Below are 14,102 nucleotides of genomic sequence, written 5' to 3'. Positions count from 1 at the left end.
GGGCTTACCACAATCTCTCTGGCCACAATGCTCTTATCTGTCAAATAAAGGTACTAAAAGGTGTTGATTATGTGACTTCTTCAGTCACATAATATTCCAGTTTGAAACAGAACCTTGTCCAAATCCAAAATTCCAGACAGAATGACTCAGTCCATTTTGTGTAAACATTAAGTATGGTACCTTACCAAAGTCGTTAGGAACTCATAACAAAACTGTTTAAAAAAAGAGAGAATAGTGACAGATTGTGATAAATGTAACTAATGTCATTGAACAATTTGTGTGGAACCTAGCTTGTGTAAACTTTCACCAAAAACTCAATAAAATATTATTTTTAAAAAAGAATTCATAACAAGAAACTTCAAATGAAACACATTTGAATAGCAAGTTGTTATGAATTGAATTGTGCCACCCCAAAATATGTGTTACAGATCCTAACCCCTACACCTGTGGTTATAATCCCATTTGGTTATGTTAATGAGACAGTATTAGTATAGCATGTGTTTTAAGTCAATGTCTTTTGCAATATAAAAGAGATTAAACAATCAAGTGAGCAAGCAGAGATGGGGAAAAAGATGCCAAACCACATGAAGATCACCCAGAAACAGAGGCTCAAAAGACACAAGGACCTTCCTCCAGAGCTGGCAGAGAAAGAAAGCCTTCCCCTAATGCTGGCATACTGAATTTGGACTTCTTCCTAAACTGTGAGAAAATAAATTTCTGTTTGTTAAAGCCACCCATTTGTGGCATTTCTGTTACAGCAGCACTAAATAACTAAGACACAAGTATTGGAGGCAATAAAGAGTTAAAGGTTCAAGAGTAAATTGGATCTCAATATGCAGGACAGAGGATGATTAAGGCAATGATTGTAAAGAGAACAGGCATTTCCAGGTGGAAAAAGGAACAACCTTAAAATTAACAATCATGAATGGAATTTGCTGCCTAAAAGAACATTCCTCCAAAGAGATTCATCTTCCCCAATGGTTTATTTATGCATTTTCTTACTTTTTTTTTTCATCTCAGAGGCAGCCTAGAGTTAAAAGGGAGCATAGGCTAAAGGCTTTGAGTTCAACATTCAGTCCCACCAGTTCCTAGCTATGTGACCTTGGGTTGTTACTAAGCTTTTCTGATTCTCAGGTCCCTCCTCTATAAAACATGGTTGATAACAACTGTGCGATGATTGTCGTGATAAGTCAATGAGATGAGGTATGTGGACTGCCTGGAATAGTTCCAGGCGGAGAGTAAGCCCCCATTAAATTACTTGTTGAACAAATGAATGAGTGCATATCACTTCCAAAGAGGGTTTGACATAGCTTACAATAAAAATTATACCTATAAATGGGAGAATTAATATAAAGATAAAAAGGAAGGTCAGAAACCATATAGAGGGCAGAAGAAGGATGGGAACAATTACACCAGGAACTGGAATATGATGCTAATTGCAATTGACTATTCTGATTGTCATACTTGGTTTTTCCACGTATACTACCTGAGCTGGGAAAGAATGCTCTGATCAGCTAACGCAAACATTTTGTAGATATGGTTCTCATCTACCAGTGGTTCTCCATGGGTGCGCCCCACACCAGCAGCATCAGTGTCACCCGGAAACTTGTTAGAAGTGCAAATTATCAGTCACACAACAGACCTACTGAGTCAGAAACTGTGGGCGATTACCAAGCCCATTGGGTGATTTCGATGCACGCCAACACTGGAGAACCCCTGTCATACATAAATGTTAGGTACCAGGCTTCTTCATAACTGAATTTCTGGGTTTTATAAATTAGGCTCACATGGATTCAAGCAGCATAAACCAGTTCACTCATTCACTCATAGGGGTCAGTAAATCCTTATGAGACCTACAGGATTTAAAAAATCATTCCATAACATCCAGCCTGAAATAGCTATGCCTTTTCTCACCAATGTGGTTACAGTTACAATAATGCCGACTACTCTACATACACATGCCCCTAAATACACAACACACACTCATTGTTGTATCCCTAGTGCTTGGTGCAGGACAGAACACAGTAAGCACTCAATAAATACTTGTGAAAAGAATGCATTCTGAATACACATGTGAGTGATAAATACTTCTGAATCTACACGTGAGCATAAACATGCTGCTTCTAAACCTGTTCACTTAAGACTTCAAGCAGAAAGCACAGGGATCATCTGAAATACCATATTGAAAATAAAAATAAAATCTAGCAGTTACGGAAAGGAATGTTGCCAGCACCTCTACATAACAACTCAGAGTGTGAGAACTCACCAGGACCAACAGAAGGTTATTCCAGTTCACCACGCCACATTTACTGGGTAGGCCATGTATGCAACTGATGAGAAACATGCTAAGGCCACACGCAAACACACCATACCTTTGTGACATACATGCAGACAAATATATATATATGTACAACCCACAGATATTGGCATGCGAAGTAGTCAGCCACAAACAGTCAACACTCAAAGCTAGAAGAAAAGCCCACCCAATTCTTGGGCCCTGTGACTATGGCAAGAAAGAAAACGGGCTGGTGGTGCCAGGAGGGACCATTACCATCATTCTCCAGAGACCCGGGTGCACTGTTGTTAAAGATTTGATCCACATGATTCAAGATGAACTCAATCACAACCTGCTGAACCCGGACTGCCAGGAAGGCTGCATCTCCATTGCAACCTGTCGCTTCAATTTCTTTAGACCTAAACCATGGGAGAAACATATTCAGTGAGCAAGTCTGCCCTACACCCTGAAGCAGTAAGGAGAGCTAGTGGGCCTTCTGTTCAAGTCCCATCTCCTAAACTTATACAGTTTGTTAAGCTCTAGAATACTTTAACTATATTTAAGACCAATTAAAAGGGCTCTGCAGCGGTGGAAATGGTTTGCACTTGACTACTAACCTTAAGGTCAGCGGTTTGAACTCACCCATCAACACCTTGGAAAAAAGGCCTGGCAATCAGCTTCCGTAAAAACTACAGCCAGGAAATCCCTACGAGCAGTTCTGCTCTATAACACATGGGGTTGCCACAAGTCTGAATTGACTCGAAGGCAATGGGTTTGGTTTTGTTTTGGTTTAAAAGTACTCTACAAAGGCTGTGAAGCCCAAAATACTGAACAAATTTGAAACAGTAACTAGGTACTATATACAGAATCTTCTATTGCAAAAATTGGGCAGTTCTTCTCTGTCCTATAGGGTCGCTATGAGTCGAAATCGACTTGACGGCAGTGGATTTGGTTTTTGGTTTGGTATTACAAAGATACAAATGCTATATTGATGAACCTACAGAAATTGATTTTTTTCTTTCATAGGCTCTCCTTCCTCCCCCACCCAATTGTTCTATGGAACAGGTCATCATAAATGATGAAGATGACTCAGGTTATAGCCAGCTGTGACCCCTCTAAAATCAAGAAGAACCAATGAGCCCCAAAGCCAAGAAAGGCCTTTTGGAGGAACTAAGGTAGGGACCCACAATCTTAGTCACATCCCAGTTGTAGCCAGAAAACGTCACTGGAACAGAGTTTCCTGGTTAGCAAGCGAAGAGCTTAGGCTATGAAAATCACCTTTAATTCATACATGCTACAAATAACCACTTAGCTACAGGTTTGTCTCAAAGGGGCTTCAGTCTTGAAGAACCCAGTCTTCGTGTCCTCAGTGGACTGCTGTGACCCTACTGGGGTGGTGAGAGGGGAGGCTGTGGCCGTTACCTGAGGAGGTTTGGAGCCCACACCAGGGCCAGGTTCCTGGCATGCATGTTGGTCCTGCTGCTGAAGGAGGCGATGTGGGCCAGGTGTCGAATCAGGTATTCCAAGGTCCTGCAGTGTTCATTTTTTGGACAAAACAAGAAGCTTCAGTGCCTTTGTAAAGCCTGACATCTGGAGATAATTCCCTAAGTTTGGATTTAAGAAACTCTAAATACTTCTATCTTGTGAATGTTAGAGGAATACCAAGATTGATGGAAGTAATTTTCTTGGCCCTAGGCACGCTGGCTACGTGGGGAAGGAAGACAGTCTCGTCAGAAGCCAGCTAAGGCCTGTGGAGCACCAGCCAGACACAGAATCAGGGAATCCCAGCCTCTCAGAGGCTGATGGTTCTTGGAAGCCACCCATTCCTCTTCCCACCCAGGGGAGAAACGCCTCTGTGCAGTTTTGAAATCACCTCTCATCTAGGCTCTTTTTTGAATGCTTCCAGCTACAAGGAACTTGATACTTCTCAAGGGAGCTAATTTCATTTGGTGAATAATATCTATGACTGCTAGGAAGTTTTTTCTTATATTTTCCTTCTGCCACATCAAAATCTGCCCCTTCATATGAGATGGGCAGGCACAGGGAACACTGGGAAGTACGGTAAAATCAGACTAAATGGTAAGAATAAAACGAAAGGATGGAGATGGTGTAAGGGATGGCACTGCAAGCAAGCGGAGGGATCAGTCAGCCCCATGCCCAAGAGCTACTATCAGAACCTATTCAAAAGCCACCTCAGTTTCCACAGATTTGGTTAGGCCACAGATCTGCGTAGGCTCCAAGTACCACAGGATGTCACCGTGGGGCTGGCTTGTGTAATGAGAGACTTCCCATGGGACTATGAGGGGGTCTGCAAGGGACTTGGAAATGGGCTGCCCCTCCCTGCCGATGTCCCTGGTTAGGCACCAAGTCCTCTGGTAACAGTGACCTGTTCACCAACCTAGAAACATCCAAGAAAGCCACTGTCCACTGAACTTACCCCCTTTTTGATGCCAGCCTACACCTTTAGTATTACAACACACTGAGGGGCTACAAGTTCATTTCACCAAAATTCTTACCTATAATGGGATGGAGGAAGCTCCTGGATAACATTTTGAATTCGGGCCAGTTGGTCTTCTTCCGGGCAACGTGACACTGCCTCCTACGGAGAAGAACATGAAGCAGACTAGTGAGAGGACACCACCTGTGTGGGCTCCATTACTTAGGCCCTTGAAACTCCAGTCTCACAACCACGCCTAGAGACAAACCTCCCAAGAGGCAGGCTTTTCTATTAAAAACACAAACAACTAACGTTTCTGAGGGTTCCTGACGTGAAGTATCTAAAAAACGTGTGCAGATGGAGACCAGTGGCTTGCTCAGGTCTCTGAGTGTCCTCTGACAGTTGTCAGGAATCTGGTAAAGAGTGTGTAGAATCTTGGGTGTGTCTTGCGTGGCAGAGAGAGATAGAGACTCATAGTCAGAGAGCTAAAGAGACAAGAGCAAGGGTGAGGGCAAGGGCGAAAGCCAGAGCCAAAGCGAGAGGAAGAGATGGCAGGGAGGTACCATGTTTACTCAGCCGGCCGTCTTCTTGGGTGAGAATTGCCATTTTCCACCTAGCCTGTGACAATTCCATGACCTGGTGTAGTCAGCTGCTGCCTGTCGTAGATGCCGGGAAACAGGGAAGACGTGCCTTCCTCAGGGATAAGAGCTTTGTCCCTGAGACCCTGTGGCCTTGCCTGGACTTGCTCTCTGGATACTTCCTGTATGGATATTTTGTTCCTGTGCTGGCCCAGGGCCCTCAAGGAGAGGCAGGAAGAGCAGTAAAGGCAGTGGGATCACAGGCCAGCCCGTGCCCATCTCCCACCTGATGTGGCTTCTCCACAACAGGCATCCTGGGCAGACTTCCGAATCCCTGCCCGTGTCACTGTCCTGACAGCCTGTCCTTGCCTGTGTTCTGGCTCAAGCGCCTCCTTGGACAGAGAGCATCAGAACCTAAGTTCAATGCCAACTGTAATCACATCTTTCTTTCTTTTATTGGTGTATAATTTACATATGCTAGAAATGTCCAAATCTTAAGCTATATTATAGCTTGATGAATTTTTCGATGTTATCACCTGTGTAACCCCCACCCAGGTCAAGGTACACTTTAAGTGGGCTCTTGAGCTCACTTCAACCCTTATGACCATGAATTTCACAGGCATGTGCAACTCACAGTCTTGTATTTCCTCCTGGCGAAACGTGCCTTACATCTGTACATAACGAAAGGTGTAAACATAAAGCACATTGTTTAATTTGATTAAAAACATGGCACTCTGCAATGCAACCGAAAATAAGTTCCTAACAGGGGTGGTGGTTTCCGTATATGGTTCACCTCTGCTCAATCTTCAGCTGTCGTTTGCTTGCTGGGTGTAAATGCTTAAGTTCAAATTCCATGAATGAGAATTTTTAGGCACAGAGAAGTGGAAGGGAATTAACTTTCCCGGGTAGCTTCTGCTGGCCAGGCTCTATTCTAGGCCACACTTGCTTGGTCAGTTCTAAGGTAGAGAAGTCCGAGGCCCTGGCCCAGCCCAGCCCTCCCAATCCCCTCACTGTCCCTCTGCCTTTATCCCTGGCACTCGCCACCTTTACACATACTACGTAATGTACCGATCAATTTGGTTTATTGTTTATTGTCTATCTCCCTTGCTAGAACGTGAATGTTTCAAGTGCAGGGGTGTGATGAACCCTCGGTGCTTAGAACAGTGCCTGGCACACAGTAAGCGCTTCCTATTTGTTGAAAGACTAAACTCCAGATCCCCGCATGGGACATCATGCCAGGGCTTTGTCCACCAAGTTTTTTCTTTTTGTACTTTCTGATTTTAATGCAAATAAAAGATATGTATATACAGAGGCCCACTGTTTTTAAAGGCAATCAAAATTCTCTACATGGAAAACTTTAGACTTACTTTCCTAAGCAGTTTGGCATTTCTCAAGCTGAAAGAACTGAAGAAAAAATTCAAGCCTCGAGTTGCAACATTGAAGGATTTTACGGAGAAAATATTGAACGACGCAGGAAGCATCAAAAGAAGATGGAAGGAACACACAGAGTCACCGTACCAAAAAGAATTGGTCGATGTTCAGCCATTTCAGGAGGTAACGTATAATCAGTAACCAAAAGTACTGAACGAAGAAGTCCAAGCTGCACTGAAGGAATTGGCAAAAAACAAGATTCCAGGAATTGACGGAATACCAATAGAGATGTTCCAATGAACAAATGCAGCACTGGAAGCACTCAGTTACCTATGCCAAGAAATTTGGAAGCTACCTGGCCAACTGGCTGGAAGAGATCCACATTTGTGCCCATCCCAAAGAAAGGTGATTCAATGTGTGTAGAATGTGGAAATTAACAAACAGTATCATTAATATCACACGCAAGTAAAATTTTGCAAAAGATCATTCATAATCAGTTGCAGCAGTACACTTGACAGGGAACTTCCAGAAATTCAAGCTGGATTCAGAAGAGATGTGGAACAAGGGGCATCATTGCTGATGTCAGATGGATCTTGGCTGAAAGCAGAGAATACCAGAAAGATGTTTACCTGTGTTTTATTGACTATGCAAAGGTATTTGGCTGTGTGGATCATAACAAATTATGGGAAACATTTCAAAGAATAGGAATTCCAGAACACTTAATTGTGCTCACGAGGAAATGTACATAGGCCAAGAGGCAGTCGTTCAAACAGAATAAGCATTTAAAGTCAGCAAACGTATGCATCAGGGTTGTCTCCTTTCACCATACTTATTCAATTTGTATACTGAGCAAATAATCCATGAAGTTGGACTACATAGAGAAGAACGCGGCATTAACGACCTGCAATATGCAGATAACACAACCTTCCTTGCTGAAAGCAAAGAGGACTTGAAGCATTTACTGAAAAAGATCAAAGATCCCAACTTTCAGTATGGATTACACCTCAACATAAAGAAAAAGCCTTACAACTGGACCAATAAGCAACACTATGATAAACAGAGAAAATACTGAAGTTGTCAAGGATTTCGTTTTACCTGAATCTACACTCAACGCCCATGGAAGCAGTCAAGAAATCAAATGATGTATTGCATTGGGCAAATGTGCTGCAAAAGACCTCTTTAAAGTGTAAAAAACAAAGATGTCACTTTGAGGGCTACGGTCGCCTGACCTAAACCATGGTATTTTCAATTGCCTCACATGCATGCAAAAGCTGGACAATGAATAAGGAAGACCAAGGAAGAGCTGATGCCTTTGAATTATGGTGCTGGTGAAGAATACTGAATATAGCATGGGCTGGTGTGTGGCCAGAAAAAAGAACAAATCTGTCTTGGAAGAAGTACAGTCAGAATGCTCATCAGAAGTATGGATGGCGAGACTTTGTCTCACATACTTTGGACATGTCATCAGGAGGGATCAGTCCCTTAAGAAGGGCATCATGCTTGATAAAATACAGGGTCAGCAAAAAAGAGGAAGACCTTCAATGAGATGGAATGACACAGTGGCTACAACAATGAGCTCAAGCATAACAATGACTGTGAGCATGGCTCAGGCCCGGGTGGTGTTTCTTGTGTAGGGTCACTATGAATTGGAACTGACTCAACAATACCTAACAATAACAACAAAGTAGAAGTCGGGGGGAATACGGGATGGGGACGTTCTTAGTCACAGGTGTTCAAATCTTCTGGTGCGTTTGCAAGCCTGAGACTAGACCCGGCTGAGCAAGATCTCTGCTTCAATCATGACTTTAGGACATGCAGGATGTAGGGGCAAGAATGGGGCCAGGAGGAAGCACCTGCCCACCTCCCTCTCTGCTCTGGAGGTGTTCACTTAAAAAACAGGACTGTGGAGACGTCCCTGGCTCCACCAGGCAGGGAGAGCCTCACCAGAGGAGCAAAGGAACAAGCTCCAGGGGAGGGAGGGGCTGCAGAGCGCCCTATGGAAAGGGGGAGTAGTGTGGAGGCCTCAGCTCACCTCTCTCCAAAGCTACAATCCAGCTTTGCAAAGCTTTGCCTCTTTGTTAATTTTTAAAAAATGTGTCTGGGGAATAAAGGTGCAGGCCATTTAACAGCACTTATGGAAAGTTTCTTTAATATTTGAGGAGGCTGTTAGTCATCTTTGTTCTCTGAGAGGTGGGGCGGGCTCATCCTCTGATGCCTGCAGGTCCCATTTGGGACTGGCGATTATTTACTTATTCACAGCCTCTCCCCATCCAACCCCCACATTCCTATTCAAGGGCTCCTAAAAAAAAAAGAAGAAGAAGAAGAAGACCATTGCGGTGACCCTGTATGTTTTCCTTGGCTCCGAAGGGTTTTCTTGGCTCTTAAAATGAAATTTAAGACCTTTAATAAACCGGTTGCTGTCAAGTAGATTTCAACTCATAGCGATCCTATAGGACAGAGTAGAACTGCCCCATAGGGTTCCCAAGGAGCGGCTGATGGATTTGAACTGCCGATCTTTTGGTTAGCATCCAAATTCTTAACCACTGTGTCAGCAGGGCTCCCAAGACCCTTAATAGGAGCTATATAATTTGACCCTACTGGCACAATGTTTAAGAGCATGGCTGCTAACCAAAAGGTCCCCAGTTCGAATCTACCAGCTGCTCCTTGGAAACTCTATGGGGCAGTTCTACTCTGTTCTGTAGGGTTGCTATGAGTCAGAATTGACTAGACGGCAACGGGTTTGGTTTTTTGTTTTTTTTGGTTTACTTCTCCAAATCTCCTGTCAGTCTACTTCTTGCAAACAGTGGTCTAGCTACACAGGCCATCTTTCCTTCTCTTCCCTTCTTCCCGCCTCAGGGCTTCACACATACTGCTCTCTCTGCCTAGAATACTTTTTACCACTCACTCTTTGCTTAGCTAATTCTTTCTCTCATCCTTACGTGGTAGATGACTAACTATTTTGTCTGCCCCCAATCTAGTACCCCTTCAAAGGAAAACAAAGTTCTGATTTTCCTTGAAGAATTTATATTCGCAGCTCCAGGTTTAATCAAACATCACAGTCTTCTGACCACACTAATCAGTGAAGGGCATGTGACCCAACTCAAGGTAATGAGATTCTGGGACTTTGGGGAACTATGGGAAAAGAGAAGCACACTTCTTGTATGGAGATGCAAAGTTGTATATCTGGAGATGTGGGCCACCATCTTCCCACCATGAAGAGCCTGCCTGAGAATGGAGCCAGTGGAGTAACCCGAGAAAGAGAGAGAGAGAGAGGAAGAGAAGGTCAAGGTATTATAACCTTGTTGGAGCCCAAAGATATAGCTGGGCTTGAAGCCAGGTAGACTTTCAGCTAAATGATCCACAAATTCCTTCTTATGCTTAAGCTAGGTGGGGTTTTCTCATCATTTGAAATTTCTGAATCATTTCAATAGTTTTTGAACATTCTGAGACATCTGAAACAGAGTCTTGGCTGATGTACTTCAGGTCTCTGAAGAAATGCCATCTTATCAAAGACTTTCCCATCTTCCCAGTCCAAAAGAGGTCCTCTCTCTTAATTCTTTCTCAGCACCCTCTTCTCTTCCTTCTTAGCACTTGGTATTATTTGTAATTAAGTATTTATTGAGATGTACGCTTACTTAATGTTTGTCTCCCCCACATAAGCTCAGTGATGGCAAGGCTCAGTTTGATTGCTTTGTTCACCACACTGGTATCTAGCAACTTAAAACATTTATTGAATTAATGATAACCTCAAATAACTATCCAGATCTTACTATGTGCTAGGCATAATCCTAAAAGGCTTTACATGTATTAATTCATTTAATTCTTATAACTCTTAAGAGGTTGGTACTATCCCAATTTTTGAGATGAGGATATTGAAGCTTTAATGATTGACTCTTCCCTCTTTGTGGTACAGCGAATTACTTAACGTGGCCCTTCTAGCCATAGTCTTTGTGACTCCCATATAATGACTGGGTAGGACTATGCAAATACAGTGTTTGTGGCTGACCAATGGGATTCAACAGCCTGCTAAGAATGCAGATAAGGTGCATGGAAACTTGCAGGGATGGGACCATGCAAATAAAGTATATGAAACCCTAACAAGGGGATTGGTCAGTCTTGCCATCCCATTAGGCTTAAAAGAGAACCAATCCCAGAGCAGAGGGGGACCTCACTACCACCAAGAAAGAAAAGCTAGGAGTGGAGCACATCCTTCAGAGTCAGTATCCCTGTGGTGAGAACCTCCTAGACTCAGGAGACAGAGAGAGAGAGCTGAACACTGGAGACAGTAAGAAGCCGAGGCAGAGAAACAGTGGCAGCAGAACCAGGAGGCCAGCAGGAGACTGAGCAGTGGGCTTGCTGACCCACAGGGCAAGTAAGCTAAGCACTTTCGGGCAGGAGCCTTGCTGATTAGAATGGGATGCCTCTGGGCACTTCGTGGAGCTAGGCTCCCCGAGCCTTATTGAGCACCTTAGGCAGGAAGCTTTCTGGTGGAGCTGGGTGCCCCAAGGCACTTATCGGTGGAGCTAAAGAGCTTTATAACACATGCCAGAGCAGGGCAGATGCTGGGTCAAGGGGCTGAGAGCCAGAGAGAGGCCTGCCTGCGGGCATGACTGAGAAGAGTCTATCCGGATAGAATTGTATCCTGAGTTGTTTCTGATTCTGGATTATAACCTGTTATTTCTCTAATGGAGCCCTGGTAGTGTAGTGGGTAAGAGCTTGGCTGCTAACCATAAAGTCTGCAGTTTGAATCCACCAGTACCTCCTTGGAAGCCCTATGGGTTGGTTCTAGGTGTCCTATAAGGTTGCTATGGGTTTGGGTTTTTTGTTTGTTTGTTTCCCTAATAAACCCCATAATTGTGAGTATTGTTCAGGAGTTCTGTGTGACCTTGCAATGAATTATCAAACCCAGGAGAAGTGCAGTGGGGAGGGATGGGTGCTGTCAGATTTGGTAAAGACGTTGGAGAGAGGAGGTATGTCTGACCTCTGCCTCACAGGAATCAGCCTTGTTCTTGATTCTCTTCCCCCTCTGTGAAGTTAGAGGAGGTCAGACGCCCCCACCACACCATTTTTACACTCTTCCATGTTCCATTTCCCACTCCAAATCTGGTTGCCTGCCAATTCCTCTTGATGGAATCCCTGGGTGGCACAAACAGATAAACGCTAGACTGCTGGATGAAAGGCTGATAGTGCAAATCCACCCAGAGGTGCCTCAGAAAATAGGCCTGGTGATCTGCTTCCGAAGGCCTTGAGAACCCTATGGAGTGGCTCTACTCTGCACACATGGGGTTGCCATGAGTCAAAACTGACTTGATGGCAACTAACAGCAACGGTTTTTATGGAAGCAGAGTGCCAGGCCTTTCTTCCACGGAGCCGCTGGGTGGGCTTGAACCTTTAGATTAGCAGTTCAGCGCAAACGATTTGTACCACCCAGGGACTCTTAGAGGCTCTTTAGATCTCTGCTTTACTTCCTTGAGGGTTCCAGTAACTGTGAACTTATTTTTATCTCTCCTTACGTTCCCCCTGGGTATCAAAGCCCATTAAGGTTAACCCTATTAGCCAACTGGTTCAAACCCACCCAGAGGTGTCTCAGAAGACAGGCCTGATGATCTGCTTCTGAAAGAACGACAACTAACAACAAAAGATACCTCCGCTAGGATGGAAGAACCCACCGTTGGGGAATTAAGAGAAGGAATTATAAGTTTGCCCACCTCCATGTTTTGCCTGAGAGAGAACTGCATTCGACATTAGCCAGGCCAATTTGACTAAAGATGAAATATTAATAGATCTAGGATGAATCTGTAACTATTTGTTCTCTTCAAATCAGTATCAATTAAGATCAGCAAGCCTGGGCTGGTCTCGTGGGCCCGTTCACTCTGGCTTCCCTGTTTACCCAAACTTAGCCATTGTCCTCCACCCCAGACTCACCACCAGGGTTGTCGGACACAATGTCCCACTTTCCCTTCCAACTGCATCCCGGCTGCAGACCCAGCCTTTGCTTTTTCTTTTTGTATTAATTGTTTTAAAGATTTTTTATTACGTTTAATTATTTAAAGCTGTTAACCAGATTTTTAAAAAGCAATTCACACACATAGTAAAAAAATGATACAGTGTCCACAGGAACGAACAGAGGAAAGTCAGTCTTCCTTCCAACTCCAGACCCTCTGTCTCCAGAGGCAACCCCTGTGTGTCCTTCCAGACAACCTTCTTACCTATACCTCTTTGTTACATACGGAAGATGGACACAGGGTCCTATGTGATCTGGCCCGACTTCCCTGACCCCAGCTCCCCTGTTTCCTCCTTGCTCGCTCCACGCTGACCATACTGGCCTTCGCGTGTTCCCTCGAGGAAGCTTGGTGTGTTCGCAGCTAGGGTCTTTGCACCTGATGTTTCTCCTCTTTCCCTAGATATCTGCACAATTTGTTCCCTCGCTTCATCCTTGTCTCTGCTCAAATATCACCTCGCAGAGAGACCTCTGATTGTCCTACCTAAAATAGCAATCCCCATCATTCTCTCCCCCTTGGCCTGTGTTATTTTTCTTCATAGTACTTGTCAGCAGCTCTGTGAGCTGTGTTTTACATTTGTCATCCATTCCCTTTCTTTAAAACGTAAGTTGTATGAGAGCAAGGATCTTATCTGTTTTATTCACTATTAAACCCCCAGCCCCTGGAACTGTGCCTGGCAGTGTACCTAGTTTAAGTGCCAATAAACATTTGTTGACTGGAATGAATAAGTGAACGAGTCAATGTCTGCTTTGCATTTGAAAATGCCAAACAGCCACTTGTGGATACTTCCAGAACAGTGCCCCCCAGGACCAATTCCCTAGTATGGGGTGCACCAGTGTTGCTAAGGCAGCGCCCCTCAAATATGGGTTCTTGGTGCTATGAACAGTCACCCCAGTTTGCCTGAGACTAAGGATTTTCCTGAGCGTGGAACTTTCAGTGTTAAAACTGGGAGCGTCCCTGAAAATCCAGGACAGTTAGTCACACATGCCACTGCCCCCTGTGCAGCCATCTTGTGCTCACAGCCAGCCTGCCGGCCTTTGCCAGTTGCCAAGCTCTAGTTGTCTATCCCGAGTGACATTTTAAATGATGTATCTGGGTCAACAAATCTCTCAGCAAATATTTACCAAGTAATAGTTATAGCATTTTTCAGTAGCTGGAGGTCAGAGCAAGAAAATACAGCACAATCGTGAATAAAATTAACACAGCTCCAGTCTTTCAGAATCTCACAGTTTAATGAAGGAGACTGATAGACACATAGGAAATTATTTCAATATAAATTTAATAAAAAATTAACACCTCACTAAACTGCCTTCGCTAGAAATTCCAAATTAGCAATTTTTATTTTTCGGGTGCAATAATTTTAACTAGATCGATCTGACCAAAACTGAATTTTTTCTAAAATGATTTTTTTTGTTGTTTTCTGATTAAAAATAAAATGT

At 43.9% G+C, this 14,102-nt stretch overlaps 1 protein-coding gene across 1 annotated transcript in view; it reads right to left on the bottom strand.

Annotated features, from left to right (window-relative positions):
* Positions 1 to 14,102, bottom strand: part of ARHGAP31 (Rho GTPase activating protein 31) — a 148,127-nt gene that overhangs the window by 45,886 nt on the left and 88,139 nt on the right. The window contains exons 4-6 of the mRNA XM_049877054.1: positions 4,792 to 4,874; positions 3,698 to 3,805; positions 2,552 to 2,694 (exon numbers count right to left, since the gene is read on the bottom strand). Coding sequence (XP_049733011.1) covers positions 2,552 to 2,694; positions 3,698 to 3,805; positions 4,792 to 4,874 — 334 coding nt within the window. The remainder of the gene's footprint in view (positions 1 to 2,551; positions 2,695 to 3,697; positions 3,806 to 4,791; positions 4,875 to 14,102) is intronic.

The sequence above is a fragment of the Elephas maximus genome, chromosome 1 (genome assembly GCF_024166365.1).
Source record: "Elephas maximus indicus isolate mEleMax1 chromosome 1, mEleMax1 primary haplotype, whole genome shotgun sequence".
Lineage (NCBI taxonomy): Eukaryota > Metazoa > Chordata > Mammalia > Proboscidea > Elephantidae > Elephas > Elephas maximus.
This window is presented reverse-complemented; position numbering and strand designations above follow the sequence as displayed.